We start from the raw sequence: 27,155 nt of genomic DNA on the forward strand, positions 1-27,155 counted from the left end.
ATGTTAATGTTGCTTTGGATTGCTACATTAATCACTGCTGCCAGATTCCAGTTGGCTGCCTATCTTTTTTATATATAAAGCTTGATCTGGAAATCCCACAGGATGTTAGAGCTGTTATTCTCAACTTCTCTTGTTGTGTCCCAAATTTTTAAAGTGGGACTTGCAACCCAAACTTAAATGTTCCTGTAATTTATTCCATTTGATAATAATGTTTCATATCCTTTGGTTGGCAACATTTCACACCAAACTCATGCATGCTAAATTCTAGTAGGTACATCTTTGCATATATTGCATTTGGTTCCAGTCTGATGTGATGTGATGTGATGTGATGTGATGTGATGTGATGTGATGTGATGAGAGGAACTCCTCTACAGCTCCACCAAAACAAACACATTAAAAAGATGCTTTACAGAATTAAATACACAGAAGTTAACTGATTGTGTGAACTCCACTTAGAACTAATGTTTTTAAAGATTGTCAAACTAATGACAATATGAACAAAGAAGACATATCTTTTGTGCTGCAGTAGGTGTGATATGATTCTGAAAACTTAAAGTGAAGAAGTGTTGGTGTGTGGGGTCACTAACTCCATCACACCAGTTTTAGGTCAATATTTGGAAATTACCAAGAAGATACTAAAGAACCAGCAATTGCCAGTTTTAGAGAGAACATGTGGTCAAGCAAAAACTGACTGTTCTCTTCGATCTTCCCCTGTGTTGCATAGGATTTAGGTCACATTCAGCTGCTGTGTGAATGCAGAAATCTGCCCTATTAACCATTAAACCAAACTACACTGGCACAAAGTCCACTGATAGTAAGTTTAACTAGTAACTTTATGCTAACAGGTCTCCCATCATAGTTCTCGAGAGCTACTGTCCTGCTGGTCTTAGATGCATCCCTGCTAAAGAAAACCTGAAATTAATTTGTTTCTCATTACCAGACCTTTGCTAAACTTAGCTGGATGCTGAAGAGATAACTCAATCATTTGATTGAATTGTGTTTTAGCAGGGATGCCTCCACTCTTTACTTGAAGTCTGACATGTTGGGATAAAAAGACATGATCAGAGTACAATCCCCTATGCTTCTCCTAAACTATTGACCACCTGGTCAGACACTAAACTTTTAGTCTAACAAACTACAATGTTGGTGATAAAACACACTGAATGATGAAACTTCTTCTTCTATGAACTCTAGAAATGTTTAACTCCAGTCATTCAAATGACACTGATCTGTTTTCATCCTAATTCTTTTACTGTCACACATCCTAGAATGTGACAGAATATGCATATGTGGCTTTCATGGAAGAGATGCATCTCTACCATGAATGCCACGCCCATCTGTAGCACCTTTAAACATGCAGAGCATCTCAAGGCTTTGTCTCTGTGTGCCTTGAAGCCTTGAAGCTGTCATCTGCTTGTCTGTGTGGTGAAATGCATTTATAGTGTTTGGATGTAGAACATATTTTCTTGATACTTTATTTTATTTCAAGCTTTCACTGATGGATCACAGGCTCATCCTGTTTGGGCTCTCAGGTTTGTGTCTGTTTTTCTTATTCTAACTTCTTAAAGTCTTTTTTCTTTTAGAGTTTCTTCCACAGTGGGAAACTGAGACAGAGATGCAACCTTAAAAGGTTAAAAACAAAGTAATGTGTTGAAAATGTACCTGTGTACTATTTACATTTTCATACTGCACATATACACCATGAAAATGTACTTGTGCATTTTTATATGTGCATAAAAATGCACATGAGGTGTGATTGACACTTTCACCTCAATGCAAGGAAGTCGTGGCTCCAAACCATCCCTCAACTTTTAGCTACATTAGAGTTCCCAATATTATTTATAATTTCTAGTAGTGTAACTTTGTTTCTAGTTTGAACAAATTATTTATATCGGGCTTACACCAGTGTTTTGTGATGGCTACTGCAAAACATTAACTTTGCTGTCCTTTCTTGTTAATCTAAAAAAATTATTAGTGTTGTTTTGCATTCAAAAAACCAATTTGTTTTTGAGCTATAACTTTCAGGATGATTTTTTTCAATTGATACTGGAATATGTTTATTCAATTCCACCTTTTGCTCCAGATATAACAATATATTGAAAAAGAAAACACTTCAGTTATCACTAAAAATAAAGGTATTTGTTTCTGGGAGCTTTTTCAAACTATAATCTGGCTTTTTTATTTTGCCAATAAATAATGTGAGCTTCCTCGCTAAATGTTTTATTTGCCAATATTGGAAAATGAGACGACTTCAGCATCTCTACAATGTCCACAGGACAAACCAGATTTGTTTATACTGTGTATGATAACCTGACTGATTTGTTTAAACGTTTACATGATGTCAAACATTTAAGCGGTGTGTTTACAATAAAGGTGCGGCTGGATTTAGCTATGATCTTGACTAACAAATCAATTAAATCCCACTGAGATTTCTTTAACAGTTTAACAGTATAATTTAGTTGACTTGCTTAAAGTTACATAAAAATGTTTTTTCTGCTGTTATTCGGACAATTAGCAAATAGTTTTTAATATATCATATGTAAATGTCTAATTTCAAATGTATCAATCTGCTGTTTTCATATTTTGTTTCTGTTTTGATGGCAGTTTTTCTCCAAACGACTTCATTGGGCTCTGTAGCTGCTGGTAAGAATTTACATCTTATTATGAAAGAGAGACTTTTTCCCACCAGAAATCTGTTAGTTGTATTTGCAGTCTGTTGGTTGGTCATTCAAGAAGGTTGAGGTTGAAAAAGGATTTGGGAAATAATTTTCTCATTAAGCTTGCTCTAAAATCTGCTGTTTAACAATTAAACATGAGTCTCCTTTGAACAACAGCAAAGTGAAATTGGTCATAAAATTTCTTAAATGGCTTGTATTTGCAGTGTGGTTTCTTAAACCTAACAGGAACAACGGTTTCAAAATGAAATGAAGTGAGATCTTTCTGATCACTGTTCGCAGAAAAAATCAGGGAGATCTTCAGAGACTTATTAAGTCTCTGTAGAAAAATGGTCTGCAACTGGATTTAACATGCACATGTCAGACTGTGGAATTGCATTTAGTAAAAAGAAATTATGGAAGATATTGTGATTTTACTTAGCCGCTAATCTATTCTCGGGTCCAGAAAACCCCTTCACTCAAATTCTCTCAAAATCTGATGGGTTTAAATAAAAATAAAAGTATTTGGTATTTTTAAATTTATAATGTTTATCTTCTGTTTTTTTTTTCCACATGTTGTATTTGATGGTGACCAAGTTTCTTGTACTGGCTGTGATTGTTGTGCTTCCGGCACAGAGTGCATCACCACCAATGGAGTTGTTCAGTGTCTTGACCCCTGTGTGAACTACACTGTACTGAACGATGCATGGCGTTCAACAAAGAATACAGACAATTCAGTCTTACACTGTGACCGGAACATTGTCTGGAGTGGTTGGTATCGCTTTTATTTGGATCAGACCAGCGCTCAGATGCCAGAGAAATGTGTAGCAGAACGAAGATGTGGAACTCATGCTCCTTTGTGGATAAATGGGACTCATCCAGTCCAGCTTAATGAAATAGTAACTCGCAATGTGTTTGGTGCCTGGTCGGGTTCCTGCTTCTATTTTGCCTCAATGACCATCCAGATCAAACTTTGTTCTGGATACTATGTCTACAAAGTTCAACTGCCGTCTGGATGTTCGCTGGCATATTGTACAGGTACTGTTTTATGGTAATAATTTACAAATAATTAAAAATTCAATGTGCACACACACACGCCCACGCCTACAAAAACCCTAATCAACTCATCGTTAAATTTTTAGAAATTTCAGTTATTTTCTTATCTGAACCAAATGTGTAGCACAATCCTTATGTTTGGTAAAAGTAAAATAATGATTTGTATTGTAATTCATGTTGTATTTATCTGTGTTAGAAATTCCGCCTTTCAAAGCACTGGCACTAAGTGAGACCAGCATCACTCTGCAGTGGAGCGCGACCACCACCAGCTTTGTTCTCCAGTATGACGGCACAGAGACAAACATCAATGCCGCAGCTGGAGCTGTAACCTACACAGTCTCGTCTCTGACTGCTGGAACTAAATACACATTCACTCTCTACACTGTGAATGGAAATGTGAGAGACAGTGGACAGCAACTGACAGCTGTCACAGGTAAGATATTTCAATGACAGATCTGGTGGCTTGGACCACTATGTTTGGATCATTTGGGAGAAAACCCTAGAAAAGACTCAAAGATGTCTGAAAGAATTTTATAGATGGCTGAAAACATAAAACAACCTATAATTGTTGTGTTCTGTGTTTTCCTGTGTTTATTTTGAAGTTTCCTGCGTGTCTGAGTCTCCGTGTTGTCCTGTCTTCCCTTGATTAGTTCCCAGGTGTGTCTCGTTCCCTTATTACCCTCTTGTGTATTTAGCGTCACCTGTGTGTGTCTGTCTTGGTCGGATCCTTGTCTGCGTCGACGTCTTGCTACGTCTGAGTTCAGTCAGTGTACGTCTTGGTACGTCTAGTTACGTCTGCTTTTCCCTGAGTTGTTCTGTCAAGTCTGTTGGTCCATTCGTATAGCCTGTGGCTACCAGTGCTGAGCCCTATTCTTCCGCTCAACTGTGCTGCCAGGTCTTTGGATTCTGTTTGGTCAGAGTATTTTGGATTTTCATTATTAAATTTCATCATCTACATCTCATCTGGGTCTACTGCGTTTGCCTCACCGCCACCACCACACCACTTCATGACAATAATAGTTTTGTAAAGTGAAAAATGTAATGGAAAGATCAATAATGTGTTTACAACACAGATGGCAAAAAGCAATCATAAATTCCCTCTGCTCTACATAATTGTTTCATTAACTAGGACATGTTTGTTGTTTATTTTTTGTGGGGGGGGTTGGCAGGAATGTTGTTTTTTATCTGAGCTACAAGATACTGGGAACTCGTATAAGAAAACCCAATAGCAAAAATCTAAACTGTGTCATTTCTGAACATCTCATTTATTTGCATCAGCTCCTCAAAATGCAGAAGGATTTAAAAAATTAGGACAAGATGAGACCAGCATCACCCTGCAGTGGAATAAAATCAACAACAGCACCAGCTTTGTTCTCCAGTATGATGGCAAAGAGACAAACATCAATGTACCAGTTGGAGATGGACCAGTGATCCACATAGTCTCATCTCTCACTGCTGGAACCAAATACACATTCACTCTCTTCTCTGTATTTGAGAACGTCAAAAGCAGTGGAAACCAACTGGTAGCTGTCACAGGTAAGACATTTCAGACATCAGAGAGTCACTGCTTTTCTACATAAAAAGCAGTCACCTTGGTGGCCTGCACCACTATGTTTGGATCATTTAGATGAGGTACAAATGGGAGAAAACCCTGGAAAAGACTTATAGATATCTAGATGTAAATTCCAGACTAAAGGTGGGCTTGTAGCAATTTTAGAAAGATAATAAATGTTGTGGTTATACATTGTAATTTCAGATATTTACACAGAAAGATATTATCAACATTTTTAACTTTTAATTTAATCCATATAGTAATATAAACAAATACATACATAAATGCTGTTTTTTGAACACAGCTACCATTAAATATATATAAGGATCAATTTAAGCATAAATTACGTTGCTTATGCTTTTTTACAACACAGTGCATGAAAACATTCCAATATATACTCTTGTGGGATCTCGTCACTCGCTTATGTCACTTTGTTGTTGTTATTAACAGTCCGTGTGATAGACAGGTCAAAGGTCAGAGGCACTTAATCTATATTTCTGATATCAGGAGCCCAATGGAAGTCTCTGCTATCTTTGTTTGTGTGAATGTGCTCTTTAGTTATTACACAATTTTATTGGATTTCTGTGAGCTACTCATCAATTTGATCGGTCTACTGTTACTGAAAAACGAATTTGGTGGGATGAAAAAAAACATGCATAAGCGTAGGCCGCAATGGGAAAAAAATGAGGGGAAAAAATTAGCAGCTTATAGTCTGGAATCTACAATAGAAGGATTATATAGATGGCTACAAATATAAAACAACTTGTTATAACTTTGTAAGGTGAAAAGATATGATGGAAAGATCAATAATGTGTTTGATTGACTTGGACAAAGTTTTTGTCTGAGCTACAATTAAGGTACTGGTAACTCATAGATATACAAGAAAACCCAATTACAAAAATCTAAACTGTATCATTTCTGAACATCTCCTATTTCTATATCAGCTCCTCAAAATGCAGGAGGATTTACAAAGTCAGGACAAAATGAGAGCAGCATCACCCTGCAGTGGAATAAAATCAACAACAGCACCAGCTTTGTTCTCCAGTTTAATGGATCAGAGACAAACATCAATGCACCAGTTGGAGATGGACCAGTAACTCACACGGTGTCATCTCTCACTGCTGGAACCAAATATACATTCAGGCTCTTCTCTGTGTTTGAGAACGTCAGAAGCAGTGGAATACAATTTGAAGCTGTTACTGGTAAGACATTTCAGAAACTGGAGAGTCACCGTTTCTCTGCAGCTGTCAGTTTTGGTGGCTTGGACTAGTGACTGACACTAGTCCAAGCCACTAGTGTGAATTATTTGGTTGAATATCTCTGAACATCAAATTTTTCTATATCAGCTCCTCAAAATGCAGAAGGATTTAAAAAATTAGGACAAGATGAGACCAGCATCACCCTGCAGTGGAATAAAATCAACAACAGCACCAGCTTTGTTCTCCAGTATGATGGCAAAGAGACAAACATCAATGCACCAGTTGGAGATGGACCAGTAAACTACACAGTTTCATCTCTCACTGCTGGAACTAGATACACTTTCACTCTCTTCTCTTTATTTGAGAACGTCAAAAGCAGTGGAAACCAACTGGTAGCTGTCACAGGTAAGACATTTCAGACATCAGAGAGTCACTGCTTTTCTACATAAAAAGCAGTCACCTTGGTGGCCTGGACCACTATGTTTGGATCATTTAGATGAGGTACAAATGGGAGAAAACCCTGGAAAAGACTTATAGATATCTAGATGTAAATTCCAGACTAAAGGTGGGCTTGTAGCAATTTTAGAAAGATAATAAATGTTGTGGTTATACATTGTAATTTCAGATATTTACACAAAGATATTATCAAAATGTTTTACTTTTAATTTAATCCATATAGTAATATAAACAAATGCATACATAAATGCTGTTTTTTGAACACAGCTACCTTAAAATATATATAAGGATCAATTTAAGCATAAATTACATTGCTTATGCTTTTTTACTAAACAGTGCACAAAAACATTCCATTATATACTCTTGTGGGATCTCGTCACTCGCTTATGTCACTTTGTTGTTGTTATTAACAGTCCGTGTGATAGACAGGTCAAAGGTCAGAGGCACTTCATCCATATTTCTGATATCAGGAGCCCAATGGAAGTCTCTGCTATCTTTGTTTGTGTGAATGTGCTCTTTAGTTATTACACAATTTTATTGGATCTCTGTGAGCTACTCATCAATTTGATCGGTCTACTGTTACTGAAAAACGTTTTTGGTGGGATGAAAAAAAAAAAACATGCATAAGCGTAGGCCGCAATGGGAAAAAAATGAGGGAAAAAAATTAGCAGCTTATAGTCTGGAATCTACGATAGAAGGATTATATAGATGGCTACAAATATAAAACAACCTGTTATAGCTTTGTAAGGTGAAAAGATATGATGGAAAGATCAATAATGTGTTTGATTGACTTGGACAAAGTTTTTGTCTGAGCTACAATTAAGGTACTGGTAACTCATAGATATACAAGAAAACCCAATTACAAAAATCTAAACTGTGTCATTTCTGAACATCTCCTATTTCTATATCAGCTCCTCAAAATGCAGGAGGATTTACAAAGTCAGGACAAAATGAGAGCAGCATCACCCTGCAGTGGAATAAAATCAACAACAGCACCAGCTTTGTTCTCCAGTTTAATGGATCAGAGACAAACATCAATGCACCAGTTGGAGATGGACCAGTAACTCACACGGTGTCATCCCTCACTGCTGGAACCAAATACACATTCAGTCTCTTCTCTGTGTTTGAGAACGTCAGAAGCAGTGGAATACAATTTGAAGCTGTTACTGGTAAGACATTTCAGAAACTGGAGAGTCACCGTTTCTCTGCATCAAAAGCTGTCAGTTTTGGTGGCTTGGACTAGTGACTGACACTAGTCCAAGCCACTAGTGTGAATCCTTTGGTTGAATATCTCTGAACATCAAATTTTTCTATATCAGCTCCCCTAAATGCAGAAGGATTTAAAAAATCAGGACAATATAAGAGCAGCATCACCCTGCAGTGGAATAAAATCAACAACAGCACCAGCTTTGTTCTTCAGTGTGATGGCAAAGAGACAAACTTCAATGCACCAGATGGAGATGGACCAGTAAACTACACAGTTTCATCTCTGACTCCGAGAACCATATACACTTTCACTCTCTTCTCTGTGTTTGAGAACGTCAGAAGCAGTGGAGTACAACTTGTAGCTTTCCTTGGTGAGATAATTTACGTCTTTATAAATGTATAAATGGATAGAAATTGATCATTGGCAACCACACTTTTACAAGTTAACTGCAGCAAGAAAGGTGAACTTTCACAGGAAGTGCTTTTCACTTAAAAACTGCCTAGTTATGTTAACTTCGCTGACAAAAATATACATAAAATATACATTAAATGGTTTGATTTCTTATTTAAAGAAACAACTGACACAAATTGAAAACAGTAATCATATTAATATTTCAATAAACATATTAGTTAAAATCTTCTTGACCCCAGAATTGTTTGATGTTCATTCATTCAATATATTCTTGTTTTTATGTTGACAACCATCATTGTGCTGGAATCTGCTTGTCCTTCAACTAAAGAACCAAGTAAGTAAATCCATCTGCAACAAGCTTGCCGTTATTTTTTCCCTTTAATAAATTAGCCTACTCACCAAATTTGATTTAAGTTTTTAAGATTTATAATCAACGGTCAATGCCAGCAGTCAATGAGATCCCTGAAAGTAAAGCTATGCAAAAAGCTTGAAGTTAGTTTCAAGTTAGCTCAATTTTCTCTCTCCTACTGGGAACTAGATGGTAATAGTTGTGTTAAAGAGTTTACCAAATAATTAAACCATTATTACACCAGTGTTCATTTTGAACTGTATTGAAAATCCCCCAAACTGCCATGCAAATTGTTATGTTTTGATAAAATCATTTAATTATGTCTTTTTGTGTCAACAGACTATATAATTAGAATGAAACTGCAATTCAATTCTCAGAGACTTCTATCAGATTCAGAGATGCAAGATGTTTTAGTAGAGGTGAGATTAGCCTTTGTTGAAGTTTGTATCTTTCTAGGTTTAACTATCATTCAACATAAATTTAAATGACTTTCAGAACTTTAAAATGTGATTTGTTTTTCAGTTCTTCAAAGTCCATGGTTTATCACAGTTTTCCCTGAAAGTTCACATCATCAAACCATGAAGAAATCCAAGGATGATATGGTGGATCAGTCCAGTTCCTTTAATTAATATTTACTTCTGTCTTTGTTCTCTTTAATTTAATATATTATCAGCCGCTTGTATTTACTTAGAAAAAAAAAATTATTATTGCTTAATTAATATTCTATCATGTTTGACTCTTTTGTTTAACTAGTGGTTCAGATGGGATTTATTTTTTCTTTTTTTTCTTTTTGTTTTTTAAAGTTGAATTTATTAGAATGGCTGTAATAATCTTTTTATATAGATATTGTTTTGGGTTTCTGTTGAGTTTAATGTTGGCCATAATCTTTGTTTATTTGAATAAAACTATTATAGCTAAAAAAGTATCACTAAATATCAAATCACTTTTTATGAAATTCAGCTTAGTATATTTATTAAGTATTTTTAGGTACGGCAGGGTAAGGTAATTTTATTTATTCTTTTCTGATATGATTTCCTTCACCTATACATCCTGGTTAGATCAGTACTTTTGCTGCACCGTACTTTGATTCTTCCTCTCACCATAGTTCACCAGATTTGCTAATAATCTTGCTCTTTGTTGGACTTCCTACTTGATGGACTCTACCTTTCCATTGTATTTAGTTTTGCAATTACATTTTGCTTTTGCATTTTACTTTTTTGCCAACATGTCATTTGATGATCCTTCAATCACAAGTCAAAAAATAAAAAATAAAGAAATTAACAGAAAATACAAAAGCAGAGCCACAAGGATCACAAGTTACTACATTATATTTCTCAAATTATTCGTTATCCTTTCTTTTTTCTTTTTTTCTTTTTACTCTGTCAGATTAGAATTTAATCAATATTATTTGTTATCATTATTCGTATTACTTTATACGATCTACACTTTATTGCAGTTTAATGTGATTTATAACCCCAACCAGTCCAGATCCAAGTTGGCATCATCCGCTTGGGTTCAGATCTACACTAACTAGTTGAAGCCATATGTTTTGGACATATAAAATTATGTAAGGAGGGTTTCCTTCACACTTTGAATCAGCTTAATAAACAGAAACATGTTGAACAGGACACACATTTTACTAAATAAAATACTGCCTGCTGTTCTTTGTTTTTGTCATGTTAAGCTGTAAGATTAGTATCATATCAAACTATACTGAATTTCTTTCAGACATACTTTCATGTTTCAGTCTTCAAAAGACCCATCATCTTATTATGAATTAAAGTCACAATTTTATTAGGATGGGAGGATAAAATCATCTTATTCCGGTCTCAGAAATATGTTAATTGAACAACCATGTCTAATCTTGTGATTATTTTACTAAATTGAAAGTATTTGATTACCCCTGTAATTTTTTTTCTCTCTTTCCCTCCTTGTTCATGTGTTTGTTCAAATGTGCACCGATCCTTTAACTGCTCAAAAGAGTAAAACAAAACATGTGTCTCAATTCAAAACATGCAGCTGCCCACAGTTAAATGCTCTTTCGGTTTACTTCTGAATTTTGAGATAGCTCAGTTCTATGCGTTTGTCGCCCCCTGCTGGGTTCCTTGGGGTAGGTGAGTTGTGGTTGGGTTGTTTTTCCATTTCTCTTGCTTTAACTATCCATTTGCTAATATTTGAGAGGAATATTTCAAATAAAACACAATAAAAATATTCACTCTTATAACTTGGTGACTTTCGAAGTTTTTTGTAGTGATTTATAATCTGATGGAATGCTAACTGCACATAAATGTTTCAATCTACCAAATCATCTGCAACTGATTAGTCGTTCCCAGCTCTGCCTGCTACCTAAAAGCTGGAAATTTGACATCAATTAAAATACCTTAAGAAAAATTTGACAGAAAGGACATAGATGTCTTTTTTTTTTAAATGCTTGGCATCCAGATCCACATTCCATTCCAGTAGATGGCGGTAGTGCGCATCTTATCGTTGCTTGCTAATAGCCATGAATAGATTCTAATGTTATTTTTGTCACTTGAGCAACACCATCAAATATGGTATGTGGCTGTGCTCTCAATGTTTCATAGTTATAGTTATTTACAGGTTTTTCAAATACAGAAAATTCAGCTAAAAATATTCTAAATACTTTATTAGTTTCTACCATTCCATGAATATTTGCTTTTCAACAAGTTCATAGTGGTGGGGGTTTTTATAGCAGGTAGTAAGTAGTAGATAATGTTTCTGTTCTAAAATCAACTTTATTTTTTATGCAAGCTGGACAAGGCTCTCACTTGTCAATGTTTAAATAGTAAACAAATAATGACATATATAAGTAAATAAAAATGTATTTTACAATATTCAAACTTTTTGCTGTGCTCCTCAGTGGTACAAATGGCACAACAAAAAGCCTTATTAGATCCAACCAGGATGTAGTTTAAGTCCGGGGTTTGGTTTGGTGTCAGCACATCCTCATTCTTGTTCAATTACTAGGAAAAGGTTTAAAGACAATTGTTTGTATTTTGCTTTAACTTCCTGACTGTAGATGTCAAAACTACACCCATCTGCATCAACTCATCAAAAAGACTTTTCTGTGAATGTGTGTATTCTTTAGCTCAGCACGATCAGGGCTTAAAGGCAAGTCCTGCATTTTAGACACTCAGTATTTAAGCCTTGGGAATGTTATGATAGATTTGTATTTTTCCATTTGGTAACTTAGTAGTTGACACTAATATAAAATAAAATTGGCACACTTTAGAAAATAGTTTTTTTAAAACTTTTAATATTTTCAGAAATACAAATCATGGATAAAAGACTGCTTTTCATCTTCATCACAGGTTTGTACTATTTTTGTTTTATTAAATCAGTTTAAATTGTAGAGTAAAACATTGTTTGAACTCTTTCTAGATTTTTAGTGTGGTATTTAAGGATGATAAATCTACTTGGGTCAGCCTCCTAAAGTAACTTTATTATTGACTAAAAAACAGGGTGCACCTTTCAGGAGAGCTATCAAGTGTTTTAATTCAAAGTCATTATTGCTTACACAATAACACATTTCAACTTTTGATCTCTTGGCTGAAACTTTTTAATAAGTTAAACATTATTATTAAACTGACTTTTGAACATGTTTCTGGAATGCCTTTTTTGCCATGTCAATTGTTTTTTTTTTTTTATCCGTTTGGTCTTCCTAACATGCTGTTCCTCAACCTGATTATTTTCTGTTCCAGGAGCTCAGCTCAGCATCGCCTTTGCCCAAACTCGCCAGTATTACTTTGTAAACGTGTCTCTGGATTGGACCAGCGCTCAAAGTGTCTGCAGACGTGATTACACGGACTTGGCCACTATAGAAACCACAGCTGATGTTGATGCTGTTCTTAATACCATGTCAAACTACACAGGTTGGTTCTTAATTCTGCATATATTTAAAAAGAACAAAGTGTTTCCAAAGCTGGAAAGCTTAAAGAAAAGAAAATACTTTAGGGCTAATATTTCTGTGCTTCTTTTATAGGTAGTGAACCTGTTTTGTTTGTTTGTTTTAACAGGCAAGGCTTGGATAGGTCTCTATGATGAGCTGTACAACAGCTGGAAGTGGTCGCTAGATGAAAGCAGTTTCTATGGCGATGGAGAGTATACATTCAGAAACTGGTATCCAGGCTCACCCAATGACCTCTATGGACCACAGCTCTGCGTCAGGCTTATTTCAGATAATACTGTCTCTTCGCGCAGATGGGACGACCGTCAGTGTTCGGATGTGCGGATGTTTGTGTGCTATAATGGTAGGTAGAGTAAATGCTTTCTTCATCTGTCCAGTTTTTGTGTTAGCTCCTCAAACGACATACTTTTCCATTCATGGGGTAAAGTTATGGAACAAGTTAAATGAGGAGTTTAAAACAAAGTCAAAATTTAACACAATTTAAAAGGAAACATAAAGAGGTAATTTTCACAAGATATAGAAATATGGGTTAGAATTGGCACCAATGTGTTTATGTAAATTGAGGCTAACGCATATGAGTGTGTGGGTATGGACGTATATATTTAGACATATGTAAACTCAGATAAAATGGAACATTAATTTACCTGTTTATTTTTATTTTTGATTGGATTTATTAATGAGGGTCCATCTGAAAATATTGTTTCTTTCTTATTCCTACTACTTTTCGAGCATGTTAAGATTACTGTGGTACAAAAATATGTATTTTGCATTCCTTGTTCATGTTCATGATTTAAATTTTTTTGATACTACTAAAAGATAAAAATTAATCATTCTTATCTATGCATTTCAGGTACAGTGGACGGCACACCGTCTTTTGTTTTGAGTAACGTCTCACTGAACTGGACTGAAGCCCAGATGTTCTGCAGGAAGAACTATGTTGATCTAGCCAGGTACAGTTACCATCAATCACTGGGTTACGTAACACCCTGCTGAAGCTTGTCCACCTGTTGACGGATTTGGTTATCATAAAATCTACTTCCCTGAATGCAGTTGTTTGTTAAATAGTGATTGAAAGCTTTACCATTGTGTAGAGTTAAGAAATAACATTTAAATATATTGTTGCTTCTTGTTTTTGCTTTTGCAGTAACATCTTTAACCCATATTGGTTAAAAAAACAGTTCTGTAAGCTTTGTTTTAGTCATTAATCTTGTTTTGTCTATTTCTCTACAAGGAAGCTCCAGGGTTCATTGTCTAACATTCCAGGGAAGGCTGAATGTTGTTTTTTTTTCTAATGACTCATTTTAATGTGTTTTATTTTGAATGCCAGTATCCTTTTTGATTTCCTTCACAGCATAAGGAATCAGACAGAAAATGATCTAATCGGCGCCCTAATAAGTAGTGGGGACATATGGATTGGTCTGTATCGGGACAAACTGTGGTCTGACGGCAGCCTGTCTCCGTTTCAACACTGGGCGGACGGTCAGCCCAGTTCTGAACCTGGTGTTCAGTGTGCTGCTACTGACTTTGTCTCAGGAAGTTGGTACGACGAAGGCTGCAGCCAGAGTTTGCCATTCATCTGTTACAAACAAAGTAATGTATCTGATTTCAACAGAGATTTAACTAAATATGTTTAAAAACTGGTGCATTACACTTGTTGAAAACATTATAAATCCTTGATGGGTTAAACATGAGTAATTCTGATCAGTTCTGCAAAGAGTAATTTACTGCATGTTGTCACATACAATAAGGACTCTGTTTTATTTGACCCAAACTGAAAACGGGACTTTTTAAGCCTGTTTCTCCTGTCCAAATTTAGCCCAAACAAAAATGTTGAAAGTCAGGCTTGATAAGAAAGTTAGTTCCTTATGTTTTACATGTTTTGCATTAAGGTGATATCTTTGAAGTGAAGCTAAGTGTTTTAATAAAAGATTATCAAATTTTTGTGTTACTTAGAGATGTTTCACCTACACTGCAGCATTGACTCGTCGCTCTAGACAATTTCAGTGTCTTAATGAACTTCAGATGCATTTCTGTCACTAACCAGGCTGGAGTGAGTCTGCATTGGTGTAATGAGTTTGCCAAATGTTAGAAAACATAGAAAGATGTGATTAAGTGATTATTTTTGTATGAATTGAAATCAATAACTTCAAGTCTAAGCCTCAATTTAAATTTTTCAAATATAACTCAGACTGAGGATGTTTTTATATTTTCAATCTGATGGTTTGAACCATTTTAGGTGTATAATATAACATACAACTGTTCTTTGTAATCTTTCTACTGCTTTGAATCAATAAATGGAACTCCACCAATGCCAAAATTGCCAAAATTGGGAGATTATATTGCTATTTTAATCTATCAGCATAACATATCACCTATGATATAATGTTTTGTTGTATTCAGTAATTTATTTGCTCTTTATTTCAGTTCCTCCCAATGCAAAAGGTTTCAGGGCATCAAAACAAGATGAGAGCAGCATCTCTCTGCAGTGGAATAAAATCAACATCAATACCAGCTTTGTTCTCCAGTTTAATGGATCTGAGACAAACATCAGAGCACCAGATGGAGATGGACCAGTAAACTACACAGTTTCATCTCTGACTGCTGGAACCAAATATACATTCAGTCTCTTCTCTGTGTTTGAGAACGTCAGAAGCAGTGGAGTCAGCATTGTAGCAGCTACAGGTAAGGAGTTTTCTCTCAGTCATATTTATTTTGTTTGGGTTTTGTTTGTTTTTTCATATTTGAGGATTAAATAAACACCAGCACATGTAATTGTGTCATAATCCTCCGAGGTTCCCCAAATTGTCAAATAATTGCTTAGGCAATTAATCAGAAAATAGGTCATGCTGTCACTTTAACTTTTAGTTTCAGGAATCCTGCCTGGACAGATGAGTGAAGTAGCTGCATAGCATCAAAAAATATTCTGCATACAACTTTTGCACAAAAGTGTACTCACTGACAGATAACAGATTTCAATCTGGTAATCAGGGTGATTTACTAATGATCATTTGTTCGTTTTAGATGTTTCATATCCATTTTTATAGTCGTATGAGAGTTCAAGAACACTGAATCCAACATTTTTTAAGAATGTATTACCAACAAATGAGGCATCTGCTCATTTTCCAGCTCCTCAAAACCCAGAAGACTTCAGACCAGCGACACAAGATGAGAGCAGCATCACTCTGCAGTGGAATAAAATCAACAACAGCACCAACTTTGTTCTCCAGTTTAATGGATCAGAGACAAACGTCAGAGCACCAGATGGATTTGGACCAGTGAAACATACAGTTTCGTCTCTCACTGCTGGAACTAGATACACATTCAGTCTCTTCTCTGTGTTTGAGAACATCAGAAGCAGTGGAGTCAGCATTGTAGAAGCTACAGGTAAGGAGTTTTCTCTCAGAAATTTGGTGATAGAGTTGGATTTTTTTAGCAAAACTGTAAAATAAGGAAAAAGCAAGGTGCCTAAGAGTAATTTACAAAGAATGTTTTATATGCCATTAATTAATAACACAATAGTCAAAATAGTGTCAAAAGTTTAAAAATCTAACAGTAATCTATTTTAGGTTTCATGTAATATAATTAAGCTTTCTGTCGTTAAAGTAACATGATCTTTGCCGCTTCGTTGTTTTTTCACTGAAGCTTGCTAAGAACCTTTCGTCCTTCACAAAAAGCAGCTGTTTTCCATTACATTTCCTTTTAAGTTCAGTGCTTGAATTTGTATTCTGTAAAACTGGTTATTTATTCGTTTACTGCTAAATGTCACTTCAATCTAACACATTTTCCTTCTCACATCACCAAACATCAATTTGCTGAAACCTGTGTGACCTGCAACCAAAGGACCAAGTAAGTGAATGCCAAAACGCACAGCATGTTTGATCTTTTATGAATATTTTTGTTCTGTTGTTTATTGCAGTGTGTGTTGTGTCTGTGTCAACAGACTATGTGGTTGCAATGGACATGCAGCTGGATTCTCTGACTGAACTCTCAGAATTGGAGATAAATGATGCTTTGGCAGAGGTAAAGTAAAGCTAACTTCAGTTTCAGTTGAAGTTTTTGTTACAGTAACTGAGTACTTTAATATTAACTTCATTCTTAACTTTTATTTAGTTCTTCAAAAGACAAGGAATACAACCACAGTTTAATCTGAAGGTTCGTTTGGCTGCACCATAAGCAGAGAAAATCCAAGATGAAGTGAAGACAATGAGTTTGTGACAAGTTTTTTTAATTGTCATGTTCTCCATTTAAATTAAAGAAAATGTTTTCTGTACATATTTTTCTACACTTTGGCTTTTATTGCACTAATGTATCACTGAGTTCTTTGACACTTTTTAACTTTCCTCCTGGAAGCTCAAACATTTTTTATATTGAGATACTGGATATTCATGCATATGTTTATTAATGCAGATATCCATTTATTTGAGATATAGTCATGATATTGGAAAATCTCTGAATGATCCAGAAAGCTGCTTTTGATCAATAACCATCGGGCAACTGGAACATCATAAAATGTAATCTGTTTTTAAACCTTGCCTTGTTTTTTTGGTAGTTTTTCTTTTAATAATATAAAATAATTTCAGACAGATTTTAGGCCTGATCAGTTGTTTCTTGCTGTACTAACTGGGGTTGTGTCTTGACTGAGTGCAATAAATTGATGGGCCAATGCATGCCACAGTGGAAAAAGAAGCTGGGAAGCAGAATCACTGGCACAGCTGAGCTGCAATAAAGAGCAGCAGCAAAAAAATCTAGTTAAGGAATGCGGTTAGCCTGGGAATTTCTTGCTTAACTCAAGGGAGCAGCTTTTACTTATTAAACATATAAACGGGTGTTCTGATTTATTTTCTTACATTCAAAACTAAAACACAAGAAGAATTCACCTGTTTGGATTTTCTTTTATTCTAATTGTCATTCAACTGTTTCACAATCACTTTTTGGAAAATTTACTGTTCACCTTTGAGTTAATGAGTAAAACCAACATTTAAAAAAACTATGATCAACATTGAATTCCTGTAAATCTAGACTAAAAGGACTAGAAAAGTCAAAAGTTGCTTTTGAAACATAATTTAATCATTAATCTGATGTGTTATGACTGCAAAATGTAATGTTGTTGACTGTGAGTTCTGACTTTGTATTTTTGTGTTTTTATGATGTAAAACACTTTGAAATACCTTGTTGCTGAAAGGTGCTATTCAAATAAAATTTTATTGATTGATTCCATGAGTTGCGCAAAGGGAATATTCAAAACATCAAGTCTTTAAAATGTGGGATACAACTTTCTAACTTAAAGTGTTGCTTATTCAGGATGTCATCCTGGCTGTGCCTCCATTTTTGTTGCAGCTCTCAAAATGTAAGCTTGAGGCATTACAAACTGCAACATATGAGTCAACTTAACAATAAAGTAGTTGAACAATTGTTTTTTTGTTAGAAATAAATTACTTACCATTTTTGACAACCCTTTTAACATTTTATTTTCTTAGTGTTGTCAGTCTACTGATCTACAGTCGTTCTAATCTAGAGATTGATTGTTTTGGGGAATACTGATAACGTGAGAAGAGCACTGGTAAAACAGACTGGGTTTCAGGATTTCCTCATTCTTTTAAATCTGGTCACCCAAAACAAACACTTTTTTTTAGATTTTCTTCCTGGTGCCTTTTTTGGCTGCCTCAAACATTTTAACAAGCTGGAGATCAACATATTTTGGTTGTTCAGGACTATGTGGAAGAAACTGTACTTAAAGTAAGGTGAAACTTTTTATTGTAAGAGTGTTATATATTGAAAATGTCCCCATTTCAGTTTATGACAAAATTCAATTATATTATAATCTAATTTCTAAAAAATATTTGCTCAAACTAACATCATGCTTGTTTTCAAAGGCTTAAGCTATAGACTACTGACTGCTTCTCTTGGTGTTTACAGGTGAGTCACTTTTGATTCATGAGGTTCTTACTTTTTACTAATTTTACCTGAGCACTCTCAAACGTTCATTTAAAATTTATAACACTATCTGATGTCCTTGTCTCCTTTATGATTAATGTATATTTGATTATTGCAATGTTGAATTGTTGGGGTGTTCTATTCATAAACTCTTAGAAATTTCTAAAACTCTTAGCACTGATGTAACATAATATAGGTTGTAATTAAAGCTGAATTATGTTTTGTTTCAGGAAGACCTTTCAGGGTTTCTCTTGCCCAAACTCATCAGTACTACTTTGTGAACACAACGCTGAACTGGACAGATGCTCAGAGTCGCTGCAGACGGGACTACGCTGACCTGGCCACCATAGAAAGCACAGCAGATATCAAGGCTGTTGATAGAACTGCAGCAGATTACACAGGTGAGTACCTAACAATGCACACACCTTTAAGACATGCATGCTCTAAGACTGATGTTCTAAATATATCTAAATGTGTGTTTGTTGTTTGAACAGGTTTGGCATGGATTGGTCTGTATGACAACCTTGTAAACTCCTGGAAATGGTCCCTCAATGGCAGCAGCTTCCATTTTGATGGAGAGGAAACATTTAGAAACCGGCACTCTGGTCAGCCCAATAATCTTAATGGAAAACAGCATTGATTTTTGATAATACTGTTGAGTGGGAGCTCATATTCTGGCAAATGGGATGATCAAGACTGTGAGGAAGCTCACTGGTTTGCATGCTATAATGGTGAGTAAGATCAGAGGATTCCTTTTAAATTATATGGTATATGGAGATGGGTGGATGTTAAAGCAGACAACTTTCTGTGTATAAATTTCTTCCAATTAACTGTGGACCCTAAATCTCTCTCAGGAGTGTCTGTACTGACTAATTCGCTATGCGCTTTAGCCACAAGATGAGCTAAAATACAAAGTTTCTCTCTTATTGACTGTCCACTCCAAGCCAGATCTAATTTAGTGTAAAACTGAAAAAGCAGCTCAAGACCAAAAATAAAAAATAAAAATAAAAATACAGATTTACATTCCAGTTGAAAATCCCAACAAACTTCACACCTTAGAGGATTTCTTTGCGAAGAAGTTTGTGCTGTTGGTGTTATTTTATGCTTTTTTCTGTTCATTTCCAGGTACTGTAAATGGTTCACCTGTTTACATTTTAATTAATGAATCGCTGAGCTGGACCTCTGCTCAGGCATTCTGCAAGGAGAACTACATTGGTCGTGCCATCATTGAATGCATGCAAATTAGATTCAACAGAAACAGCCATTGTACAATATTGTTTATAAAACCTGGATTTAACATGACATATTTTGCTCCTTTTTTAAAATGTGCTTACATTTTTCTGTGTTGCTTTTGTCTGGTTAGGAAATGTTAAACAAGAAAGTTTCACTCTTTGAAAAAAGGCAGCATAACAAGTTTCCCTGGCTTGGGAAACATGGAAAATCATCCAAGAGTATGAGAGAATGTTATTTGTGTTTGCTTAACATTCTTGTTAAAGTACTTTTAAATATTGCAGTGTTTGCTGAGAATTGCATCTTAGAGTTTATTTTAAATAACTGGCAACAGCAACATCTTTTCATTAATCATCTGAACATTACTGAGCTCATACTGATCTATTTCTGCAGTGAACACGTTGAATTTGCATATCAGACAATCATGAGTTGTACTAAAAAGAACACATCCGACTTTTATGGAAAAATAATATGATAATAATGTCCAGTCTATCCTGTCTGACTGCTTCTGACGTCTTTTTTGAAACACAAAGTCCTTTATTCACCTCCGCTGTCTTCTTCCATTTTAGACCTGCACCCGTTCCCAACTTGTGAAGAAGTGTTGTCTCTGTAAAAACTAAAAAATAAAAATAGGTCTACCTCCCGACTGCCTAATTAGATAAAAGACATTCAAATCTAGTGGATAAATATGTCTCTCTAGTTGTGCTCTATAAATAGAGGCTAAAATACAATGCTTGACTCATTATTGTCAAAGATTAGATTGGAGTTTATTGGTCTCAGAAGCCAAAGGAAAATGTTTTGTGCCCTAAATTTAACTTAACTTTCATCTGAGAAAAAAAAAAGGCAGATGCACGAATGACACCAGGATCCATTCAGCACCAGAACTGTCACATAAAAGCTCATCGTTAGCTCATTTATAGAAGTGATCAGACTTCTCCACATGGAGATAGACTGACAAGAACAATCAGCTGCTGTACATTATAGTTCTGTAATTTTTTTTATCTTTCTTTGTGCCACAAAATGCTGAAGACTTGAGGCTAACTGCACAATTTGAGACCAATATCACTCTGCAGTGGGAGAAAGTCAACAACAACACCAACTTTATCCTCCAGTATAATGGCATAGTGAAATTCATCAGTCCTCCTGGTGGAGATGGATCAGTAACTTACAGTCTCACCCCTGAATACTGGCACTAGATTCATTTTCACTCTCTTCTCCATGATAGAGAAGATCAGAAGCAGTGGAGCACGACTTACAGCTGCCACTGGTAAGATGCATTACTTTGTCTCATCTTTATTCTGGAGGAGTGCATGCTGATTGGAATTGCATAACTAGTACTATTGACCAGTATTTGTGTGATGCAAAACAGAGTATCATGCTGAGAGACTTTTGAGTTCATGTGGTGTAAGCTTGAATTTGCATCATGACAAATATCAGCTGCAGTATCACAGAGATACCATGAAAAACCACAAGCTGCTCTACAGCCACACTGGCAGTGCATTCTGACTTCTTGTAATTACTAACAACTAGCATGGTTAGCATTCCTAAGACATATTTTGTGATGGAAAGACTTTGGCTAAGAGAAGCTACTTATTCGCTAATTGTTCTAGGACCATTGTGGTCCTCAGGGACCACTGCCCTGCATGCTTTAGTGTTTCTCCTCTGTGAATTGAATAAGTGAGCAAATAAGAGGCTTCTGCAACACCAGGTGGCATTCAGAGGAGGTCGGGCTGTCATTTGAATCAGGTGTTCTGGAATAGAGATGCATAGTAAATATGCAGGATATTGTTGCCTGATGACCAAGCTTAAAAGACGCTGATTTAGTGCCTTACAACTCAACAATAAAACTTTAAAATATATATTTTTAAATGAACAGGAAACAAATGCTCATACTTTTAAACTTGTCAGAAGATGAGCTGGAGCTTTGTGGACCAACTGCAGTCATGCAACACAAGCCTTAAATCCCTTAAATGCAATTCACAGAAGGTGTTTTTCTTTTAGAATCAGACACTAACACAGCAATTTACAAAACCAATGTAAATAAATCAACTGGTTTGTCATGGATCCTTTCCACATAGGTGAAAGGCACATAACCAGACCTCTGTCACACTTGATGACACACTGAGAAGGTGATTTGATTGCATTTCTCAGTTGTAAACGACATGGTTGATTATGATTGGGGATCCCAGGAAAACACTGAGAGAATAGAATAGATATTTCTTTAAGACAGCTTTGTAAATCGTATAAACTTTGTCCTGTGCACATTTAATCAAACCTTATTTTTCCTGACGTGATATCTTCTTGTTTGTACAGTTCCTTCTTAAACATGGTATCCTGCCACAGTTTTCCATGAGGATTAAATCTGTCGAGCCAAAAGATGAGCAGAGGAACATTTTGCTGAAGAAAAAGAGCATTTACAACCATGATGAGAAAATATCACATTTTCAAATTGTATCATGTATCAGTCATATATTAATTAAAAATCTTTCTCACAACACACTTTATTAAGTCCTGTTTTCCCTTTTAATTGTATTATTATTCCTATCTTGTTCTTCTGAAATAAAGTTTGGGTGAATTTTTCAGTAGAAAATTTGACTTGATTTCCATATTGTTGGTCAAACCAGTACAGTTGGATATATTCAGAAAAATCCAGGAAATATTTTACAAATCAAATAAATTTCTGCTCCTGGTGTGGACTTTGTCCCTCCCACTATAGAGCAACATGGAAAAAAAAATACCACAGGGAGTGGTAATGTTAAATGGGAAGGACTTTGGCTTGACAGCCACAATGCCCAGTGTTTGCCTTTGCTCCAGCCGAGGTCATCTTTCACATTCAGGGTAACAAAGGTAGGATAAAGACTAAAACATTACAAAACGCTGGAACTGAACACTGAAATGTACCACAACTGTGATTTACTTTTGATTGATCCTCATAGAGATAAATGTAGAAGGACAAATGATTAAACCAGAAGCTGACTCTTCCACATGAGAGTTAAAAATACCTTGCATAATAAATTAAAAGGTTTGTAGATTGATATGCTTGTGCTTAAGGGAAAAGAAGAAGTGCATAAGTGTTTTATGTGTTGTCTAATGTTTGAAAGAGAACCGAAACCAGAGAGTGAGATACTGAGTCATTTGTCCAGGCAGGTGGACTTTGGCCAACAATCAGTTGCTGAACTGATTCAAGCTAATGATCAAATGGGTCCGCAGGAACTACAGTGTTCAGTTTCATCAGGAGTTTCATTATTTTTAATATTTCTGGAGATTAAACATAATTTAACTACCTTAACAATCTTTTGCAGATTCACATAACTATGACAGACTTAATGAAGCAGCAGCTGGTGTTAACAGTTCAAATGAATCTACATTCAAGTTTAGCCTGAGTGCCTGAATGGGAATGTATTGTTGTTGTTTGATTTATGTTTGCTCAAAAATTGCATTCATTAACCACAGACACAAAGCAGGCTGAAAAATAATGGATAATAATAATGAACGGTTGGTTGTTTTTGACAGAAAGTGGTGCATTTCTTCAGACTTCAACAGTAGCACTGGGAGGAGGTTGATTTGTTCACAGATTATCTGTATCATATTATATTGTCATGACATGGTGACAGTTTTGACAAATATGAAGCTGTTAAGTTAAAACCAGGGCTCTTTTTCCAATTTTGAGGTCATGGCTTCCCATGGCTTATTTCTGTCCAAGGAGCAGTTTCAGTGCTGCATCTGCCAGGATGTTTTCTCCGAGCCTGTCTCCATCCCCTGCGGTCACAGCTTCTGCTTCACCTGCATCACCGCCCACTGGGAAGGCAGGCTCTCCATCAACTGCCCCAAATGTCACACAGAGTACAAGGTCTGCCCGGAGCTCTGCGAAAACTCTTTCGCCAAAGAAATGTCGGAGAAGATCCGAGCAGGGAGGCAGGACGGCGTGCCGGGGAAGACGGTCGGCTGTGACGCGTGCGTGGGGAAGCAAACGAAGGCCCTGAGGTCCTGCCTGGTGTGTTTGACCTCGTACTGTGAGAGCCACCTGGAGCCTCACCTCAGAGTTGGCTCGCTGAAAGCTCACAAGCTGATTGAACCGGTGGGGATACTGGAGAACCGGGTGTGCAGGAGGCACCAGGAGCTCCTGGAGCTGTTCTGCCGAAGTCACCAGAAGTTTGTTTGCGTGCAGTGCGTCAAAACCGACCATCGCTGCAACGACACGGTCCCAGTGGAACGAGAAAGCCAGGACAAGAAGGTGACTCTCAAGAGTCTATAATCTTAAATACAGAGAGATATTTGACTACAGCGTTGAGCACTTTTTCTGTTTTTAGGGTCAGATTAAAGTGATTCAAGTGGAAGTTCAACAGAGGATCCAGGACAAGCTGCAGAAGCTGGAGGAGATCAGACACAATCTTGAGCTAAGCAAAGTGAGTTGATCCTGGAAGAATTCAAACTATTAGTGGGATGCAGCAGAGTTATTTCATAGAGCGTAGAAGACAGATTACTGCTCCAATTTACAAATATTCCAACATTTCAACCTGATTTTCGGTTTTTATCACTCACCCGCAGGAGAACACAAAAAGGGACATTGAGGAAAGTGGGCAGGTCTTCTCTGCTCTGATCCGCAGCTTCGAGAGAAGTCGAGCCGAGTTGGTCGAGGTGATCCAGAGGAAGCAGGCAGCGGCAGAAATGAGGGCGAAGCGGCTGATCGCTGGGCTGGAAACAGAAATCTCTGAGCTGCAGAGGAGAAGAAGGGAACTGGAGCAGCTGTTTCACCACGAAGACCACCTCCATGTTCTGCAGGTCAGGAGTTTACAGGTTGAACTGAGAACAGATTAATTGTTGGTTTAATGTCTGAGTTTTCTGGGTCTGAGTTTATTTAAGACAACTGGTCCAAGAACCACAATCAGGTTTTTGTAAAACACAAAGTCTGAGAGATAAAAACAGGCATAGTGACATTATCTAATCAGTATCTCTTGATCTGACTCCTTCTCTGCAGAGTTTCCCGGCTGTGAGCTCTCTTCCATCTACCGAAGTCTCCTCAAATGTCCTTGTCCATTCAGAAACATGCCTGGGAACCATAAGGAGAGCGGTGGCTGACATTCGAGAGCAACTGAAACTGCAACTGGAAAAACTTTCCTCTCGAGGTTTGTCGGATCAGCAAAGCATCTCGTAATATTCTTTATTTTTCACCATTCAGTTGATTGAGGATTTTCTTGTTGGCTTTCAGAATTTGAGAAGATCCAGCAGTATCCAGGTAAAGCTTCACTGACTTTCAAGTGTTTTAGTATTGCCTCTCTTTTTTGTGTGTTTTATCCTAATTAAATAAATGCACACAAATTAAAGGTTGAATTTATGCAAGTACAAGATTTCTCTGCTGTAATGAAATATTCATTTCCAATTAACTTGTAGTTTGTGGAAGGCTGTATCGTATATATTTCAGTCATGATTTGAGTAAAAAACAGAAAGATGAACATTCCTCTACTGTGATCTTCTTCTGCCCACCAAGCTGATGTCCTTCTGGACCCCAGGACGGCCAACCCCTGGCTCGTTCTGTCAGAGGATGGGAGGCAGGTGCGTGACGGAGACGTAATGCAAAATGTGGCAGATCTCCCAGAACGTTTTGACAAAGCTCCGTGTGTCCTCGCTCTCATGGTAACAAAAGCTTATGAGGTGTTTTGTGTGTGATGCCTTGTTGTGTTGTCTAAAGTCTAATTCTTGTCTCTGCAGGGTTTCACCACAGGGAGGCGCTACTGGGAGGTGCATGTGGGAGACAAAACAGCGTGGGACTTGGGCGTAGCTCGAGCATCCGTCAGAAGGAAAGGTGCTGTGACTCTGAGTCCAGACGACGGTTTCTGGACCGTCTGTCTGAGGAAAGGAGCTGAACTCTGGGCCTGTGCAGGAGAGGCAGAACTGCTGTGCGTTTCCAAGAGGCCAAAGGTCATTGGTGTGTTCCTGGACTATGAAGATGGGGTTGTTTCTTTCTACAATGCAGAGACCGGGTCACACATCTATTCATTTACAGGGTTTCACTTTACAGAGGCCATTTTTCCCTTTTTCAACCCGGATACGAATGAAAACGGCACCAACAAATTGCCGCTGACCATCCAGCCCATTAAGAAGCACATCTTTGGCACAGATTTAGAGGACATCACTATATGATATTTCTAATATGTATCCAGCAACGTTTTATTTATTATACAGTTTATGCTAACATTGTTTCTGCAAAGCTCCCTGTGCATTTATCGACACTCCACCAGTACAGTACGTTTATTTAATTATTCAAAATAATACCTAAAAATACTTTAAACAGATTTTTTAAAAATTGCAGCTTCATATTGTACTGAAAAGAAACAGAGAAATAAAATGTTTTGATTTGAGTAGATTTTTTTTTCAGGGGATGAAAAATAATCCCAAATACAGTAAGAAATAATTAAAAATAAATACTGTAATTGATAATAGATGATGGTTTGAATTGAACAAACTGATACAAACAATTGACACCTTTAAAGGTTGCATTTTATGTCAATATTGATAAATAAAAGCAGTAGTGGTAGCTGTATTCTTACTACTGCCACAAAAAAATAAACCAGTTACATGTATTTTGTATGTTTTTATTTGTTTTGTAGGCATAAGACATCATATTCAATATAATTATGTTGACATTAGGAGTTGTGTATCTCTTGCTATTTTATTTTTATTTTTTTTCGTTGAACAGGTCTGGACCTGTGTGTGATATGGCGTCACACAGAGGCACTGAGGAGCAAATTTAATCTCAGAAATGTTCTAGAAAAAATGTAGAAATTTGAATTTCTGAGTTTCAGTCGTAAATTGTTTTACATTAATGTATTTTGCATCTTTTTACACATTTCCACCAGAGATGGCGCTGTATTGCCACCTTTTACTGTTATCTTGGTTTTTAACGACATCTAAGTGTAATTTACTGCTAACCTGTCACAGTAAGCCACATTTTTGTGAAATGCAAGTTTGTTGTATTCTGTGTGGAAATTAAGAATATAGAGAAATAAAATGTCTTCATTATGGAACAAATCCGTAAAGCTGAAATAAAAACTCTACAACCGCACTTTGAGATTTAAAAAATGTGATGCTTTTTATGCCTCTTTAATATTCTAGTAACAGAAAAGCTGTTGCATTTCTGTTGCTCTCCACACCTGAGCACTCTCTTTAAATGTTACACAG

General features: G+C 36.4%; 3 protein-coding genes across 5 annotated transcripts; all 3 read left to right on the plus strand.

The window, feature by feature from the left end:
* Positions 1 to 1,115: 1,115 nt before the first annotated feature.
* On the plus strand, positions 1,116 to 11,281 carry LOC122820195 (tenascin-X-like). 2 transcript variants are annotated; one of them, XM_044097413.1, is made up of 12 exons: positions 1,116 to 1,532; positions 2,605 to 2,643; positions 3,252 to 3,692; positions 3,907 to 4,143; positions 4,989 to 5,246; positions 6,207 to 6,464; positions 6,609 to 6,866; positions 7,829 to 8,086; positions 8,237 to 8,494; positions 8,864 to 8,869; positions 9,224 to 9,303; positions 9,407 to 11,281. In XM_044097413.1, the coding sequence occupies exons 1-12, from the start codon at positions 1,499 to 1,501 to the stop codon at positions 9,464 to 9,466; spliced, it is 2,187 nt and encodes a 728-aa protein (XP_043953348.1). In that variant the 5' UTR covers positions 1,116 to 1,498; the 3' UTR covers positions 9,467 to 11,281. The 2 variants fall into 2 exon arrangements, with proteins under 2 accessions (XP_043953348.1, XP_043953346.1); XM_044097411.1 differs by lacking the exon at positions 1,116 to 1,532 and having other exon boundaries at positions 2,532 to 2,643.
* Positions 11,282 to 11,807: 526 nt separating this feature from the next.
* LOC122820197 lies at positions 11,808 to 22,536 on the plus strand. The gene is made up of 12 exons (XM_044097416.1): positions 11,808 to 12,216; positions 12,607 to 12,777; positions 12,922 to 13,155; positions 13,663 to 13,762; positions 14,164 to 14,402; positions 15,237 to 15,494; positions 15,939 to 16,196; positions 16,653 to 16,658; positions 16,753 to 16,832; positions 16,923 to 19,147; positions 19,241 to 21,243; positions 22,290 to 22,536. The coding sequence occupies exons 1-10, from the start codon at positions 12,183 to 12,185 to the stop codon at positions 16,983 to 16,985; spliced, it is 1,443 nt and encodes a 480-aa protein (XP_043953351.1). The 5' UTR covers positions 11,808 to 12,182; the 3' UTR covers positions 16,986 to 19,147; positions 19,241 to 21,243; positions 22,290 to 22,536.
* A 139-nt stretch (positions 22,537 to 22,675) lies between these two features.
* LOC122820196 (E3 ubiquitin-protein ligase TRIM39-like) lies at positions 22,676 to 27,031 on the plus strand. Of its 2 annotated transcripts, XM_044097415.1 has the most exons (8): positions 22,676 to 22,823; positions 23,647 to 24,210; positions 24,287 to 24,382; positions 24,525 to 24,758; positions 24,955 to 25,102; positions 25,186 to 25,212; positions 25,465 to 25,610; positions 25,686 to 27,031. In XM_044097415.1, the coding sequence occupies exons 2-8, from the start codon at positions 23,650 to 23,652 to the stop codon at positions 26,115 to 26,117; spliced, it is 1,644 nt and encodes a 547-aa protein (XP_043953350.1). In that variant the 5' UTR covers positions 22,676 to 22,823; positions 23,647 to 23,649; the 3' UTR covers positions 26,118 to 27,031. The 2 variants fall into 2 exon arrangements, with proteins under 2 accessions (XP_043953350.1, XP_043953349.1); XM_044097414.1 differs by lacking the exon at positions 22,676 to 22,823 and having other exon boundaries at positions 23,590 to 24,210.
* The last annotated feature ends 124 nt before the right edge of the window (positions 27,032 to 27,155 follow it).

The sequence above is a fragment of the Gambusia affinis genome, linkage group LG18, assembly GCF_019740435.1.
Source record: "Gambusia affinis linkage group LG18, SWU_Gaff_1.0, whole genome shotgun sequence".
Taxonomy (NCBI): domain Eukaryota; kingdom Metazoa; phylum Chordata; class Actinopteri; order Cyprinodontiformes; family Poeciliidae; genus Gambusia; species Gambusia affinis.

What these genes read in the sequence shown, in the direction of transcription:
- LOC122820196 (XM_044097415.1), top strand. Translation starts at nt 23,650, where the DNA reads ATGGCTTCCCATGGCTTATTTCTGTCCAAGGAGCAGTTTCAGTGCTGC. An exon ending in GAAGATCCAGCAGTATCCAG is followed by an intron (nt 25,213 to 25,464) that starts GTAAAGCTTCAC and finishes CTGCCCACCAAG; the next exon opens with CTGATGTCCTTCTGGACCCC. An exon ending in CGTGTGTCCTCGCTCTCATG is followed by an intron (nt 25,611 to 25,685) that starts GTAACAAAAGCT and finishes TTGTCTCTGCAG; the next exon opens with GGTTTCACCACAGGGAGGCG.
- LOC122820197 (XM_044097416.1), top strand. Translation starts at nt 12,183, where the DNA reads ATGGATAAAAGACTGCTTTTCATCTTCATCACAG. An exon ending in AACTATGTTGATCTAGCCAG is followed by an intron (nt 13,763 to 14,163) that starts GTACAGTTACCA and finishes TTTCCTTCACAG; the next exon opens with CATAAGGAATCAGACAGAAA. An exon ending in TAAATGATGCTTTGGCAGAG is followed by an intron (nt 16,833 to 16,922) that starts GTAAAGTAAAGC and finishes ACTTTTATTTAG; the next exon opens with TTCTTCAAAAGACAAGGAAT.
- LOC122820195 (XM_044097411.1), top strand. Translation starts at nt 2,544, where the DNA reads ATGTCTAATTTCAAATGTATCAATCTGCTGTTTTCATATTTTGTTTCT. An exon ending in GCAACTGACAGCTGTCACAG is followed by an intron (nt 4,144 to 4,988) that starts GTAAGATATTTC and finishes TATTTGCATCAG; the next exon opens with CTCCTCAAAATGCAGAAGGA. An exon ending in TGCAAGATGTTTTAGTAGAG is followed by an intron (nt 9,304 to 9,406) that starts GTGAGATTAGCC and finishes TTTGTTTTTCAG; the next exon opens with TTCTTCAAAGTCCATGGTTT.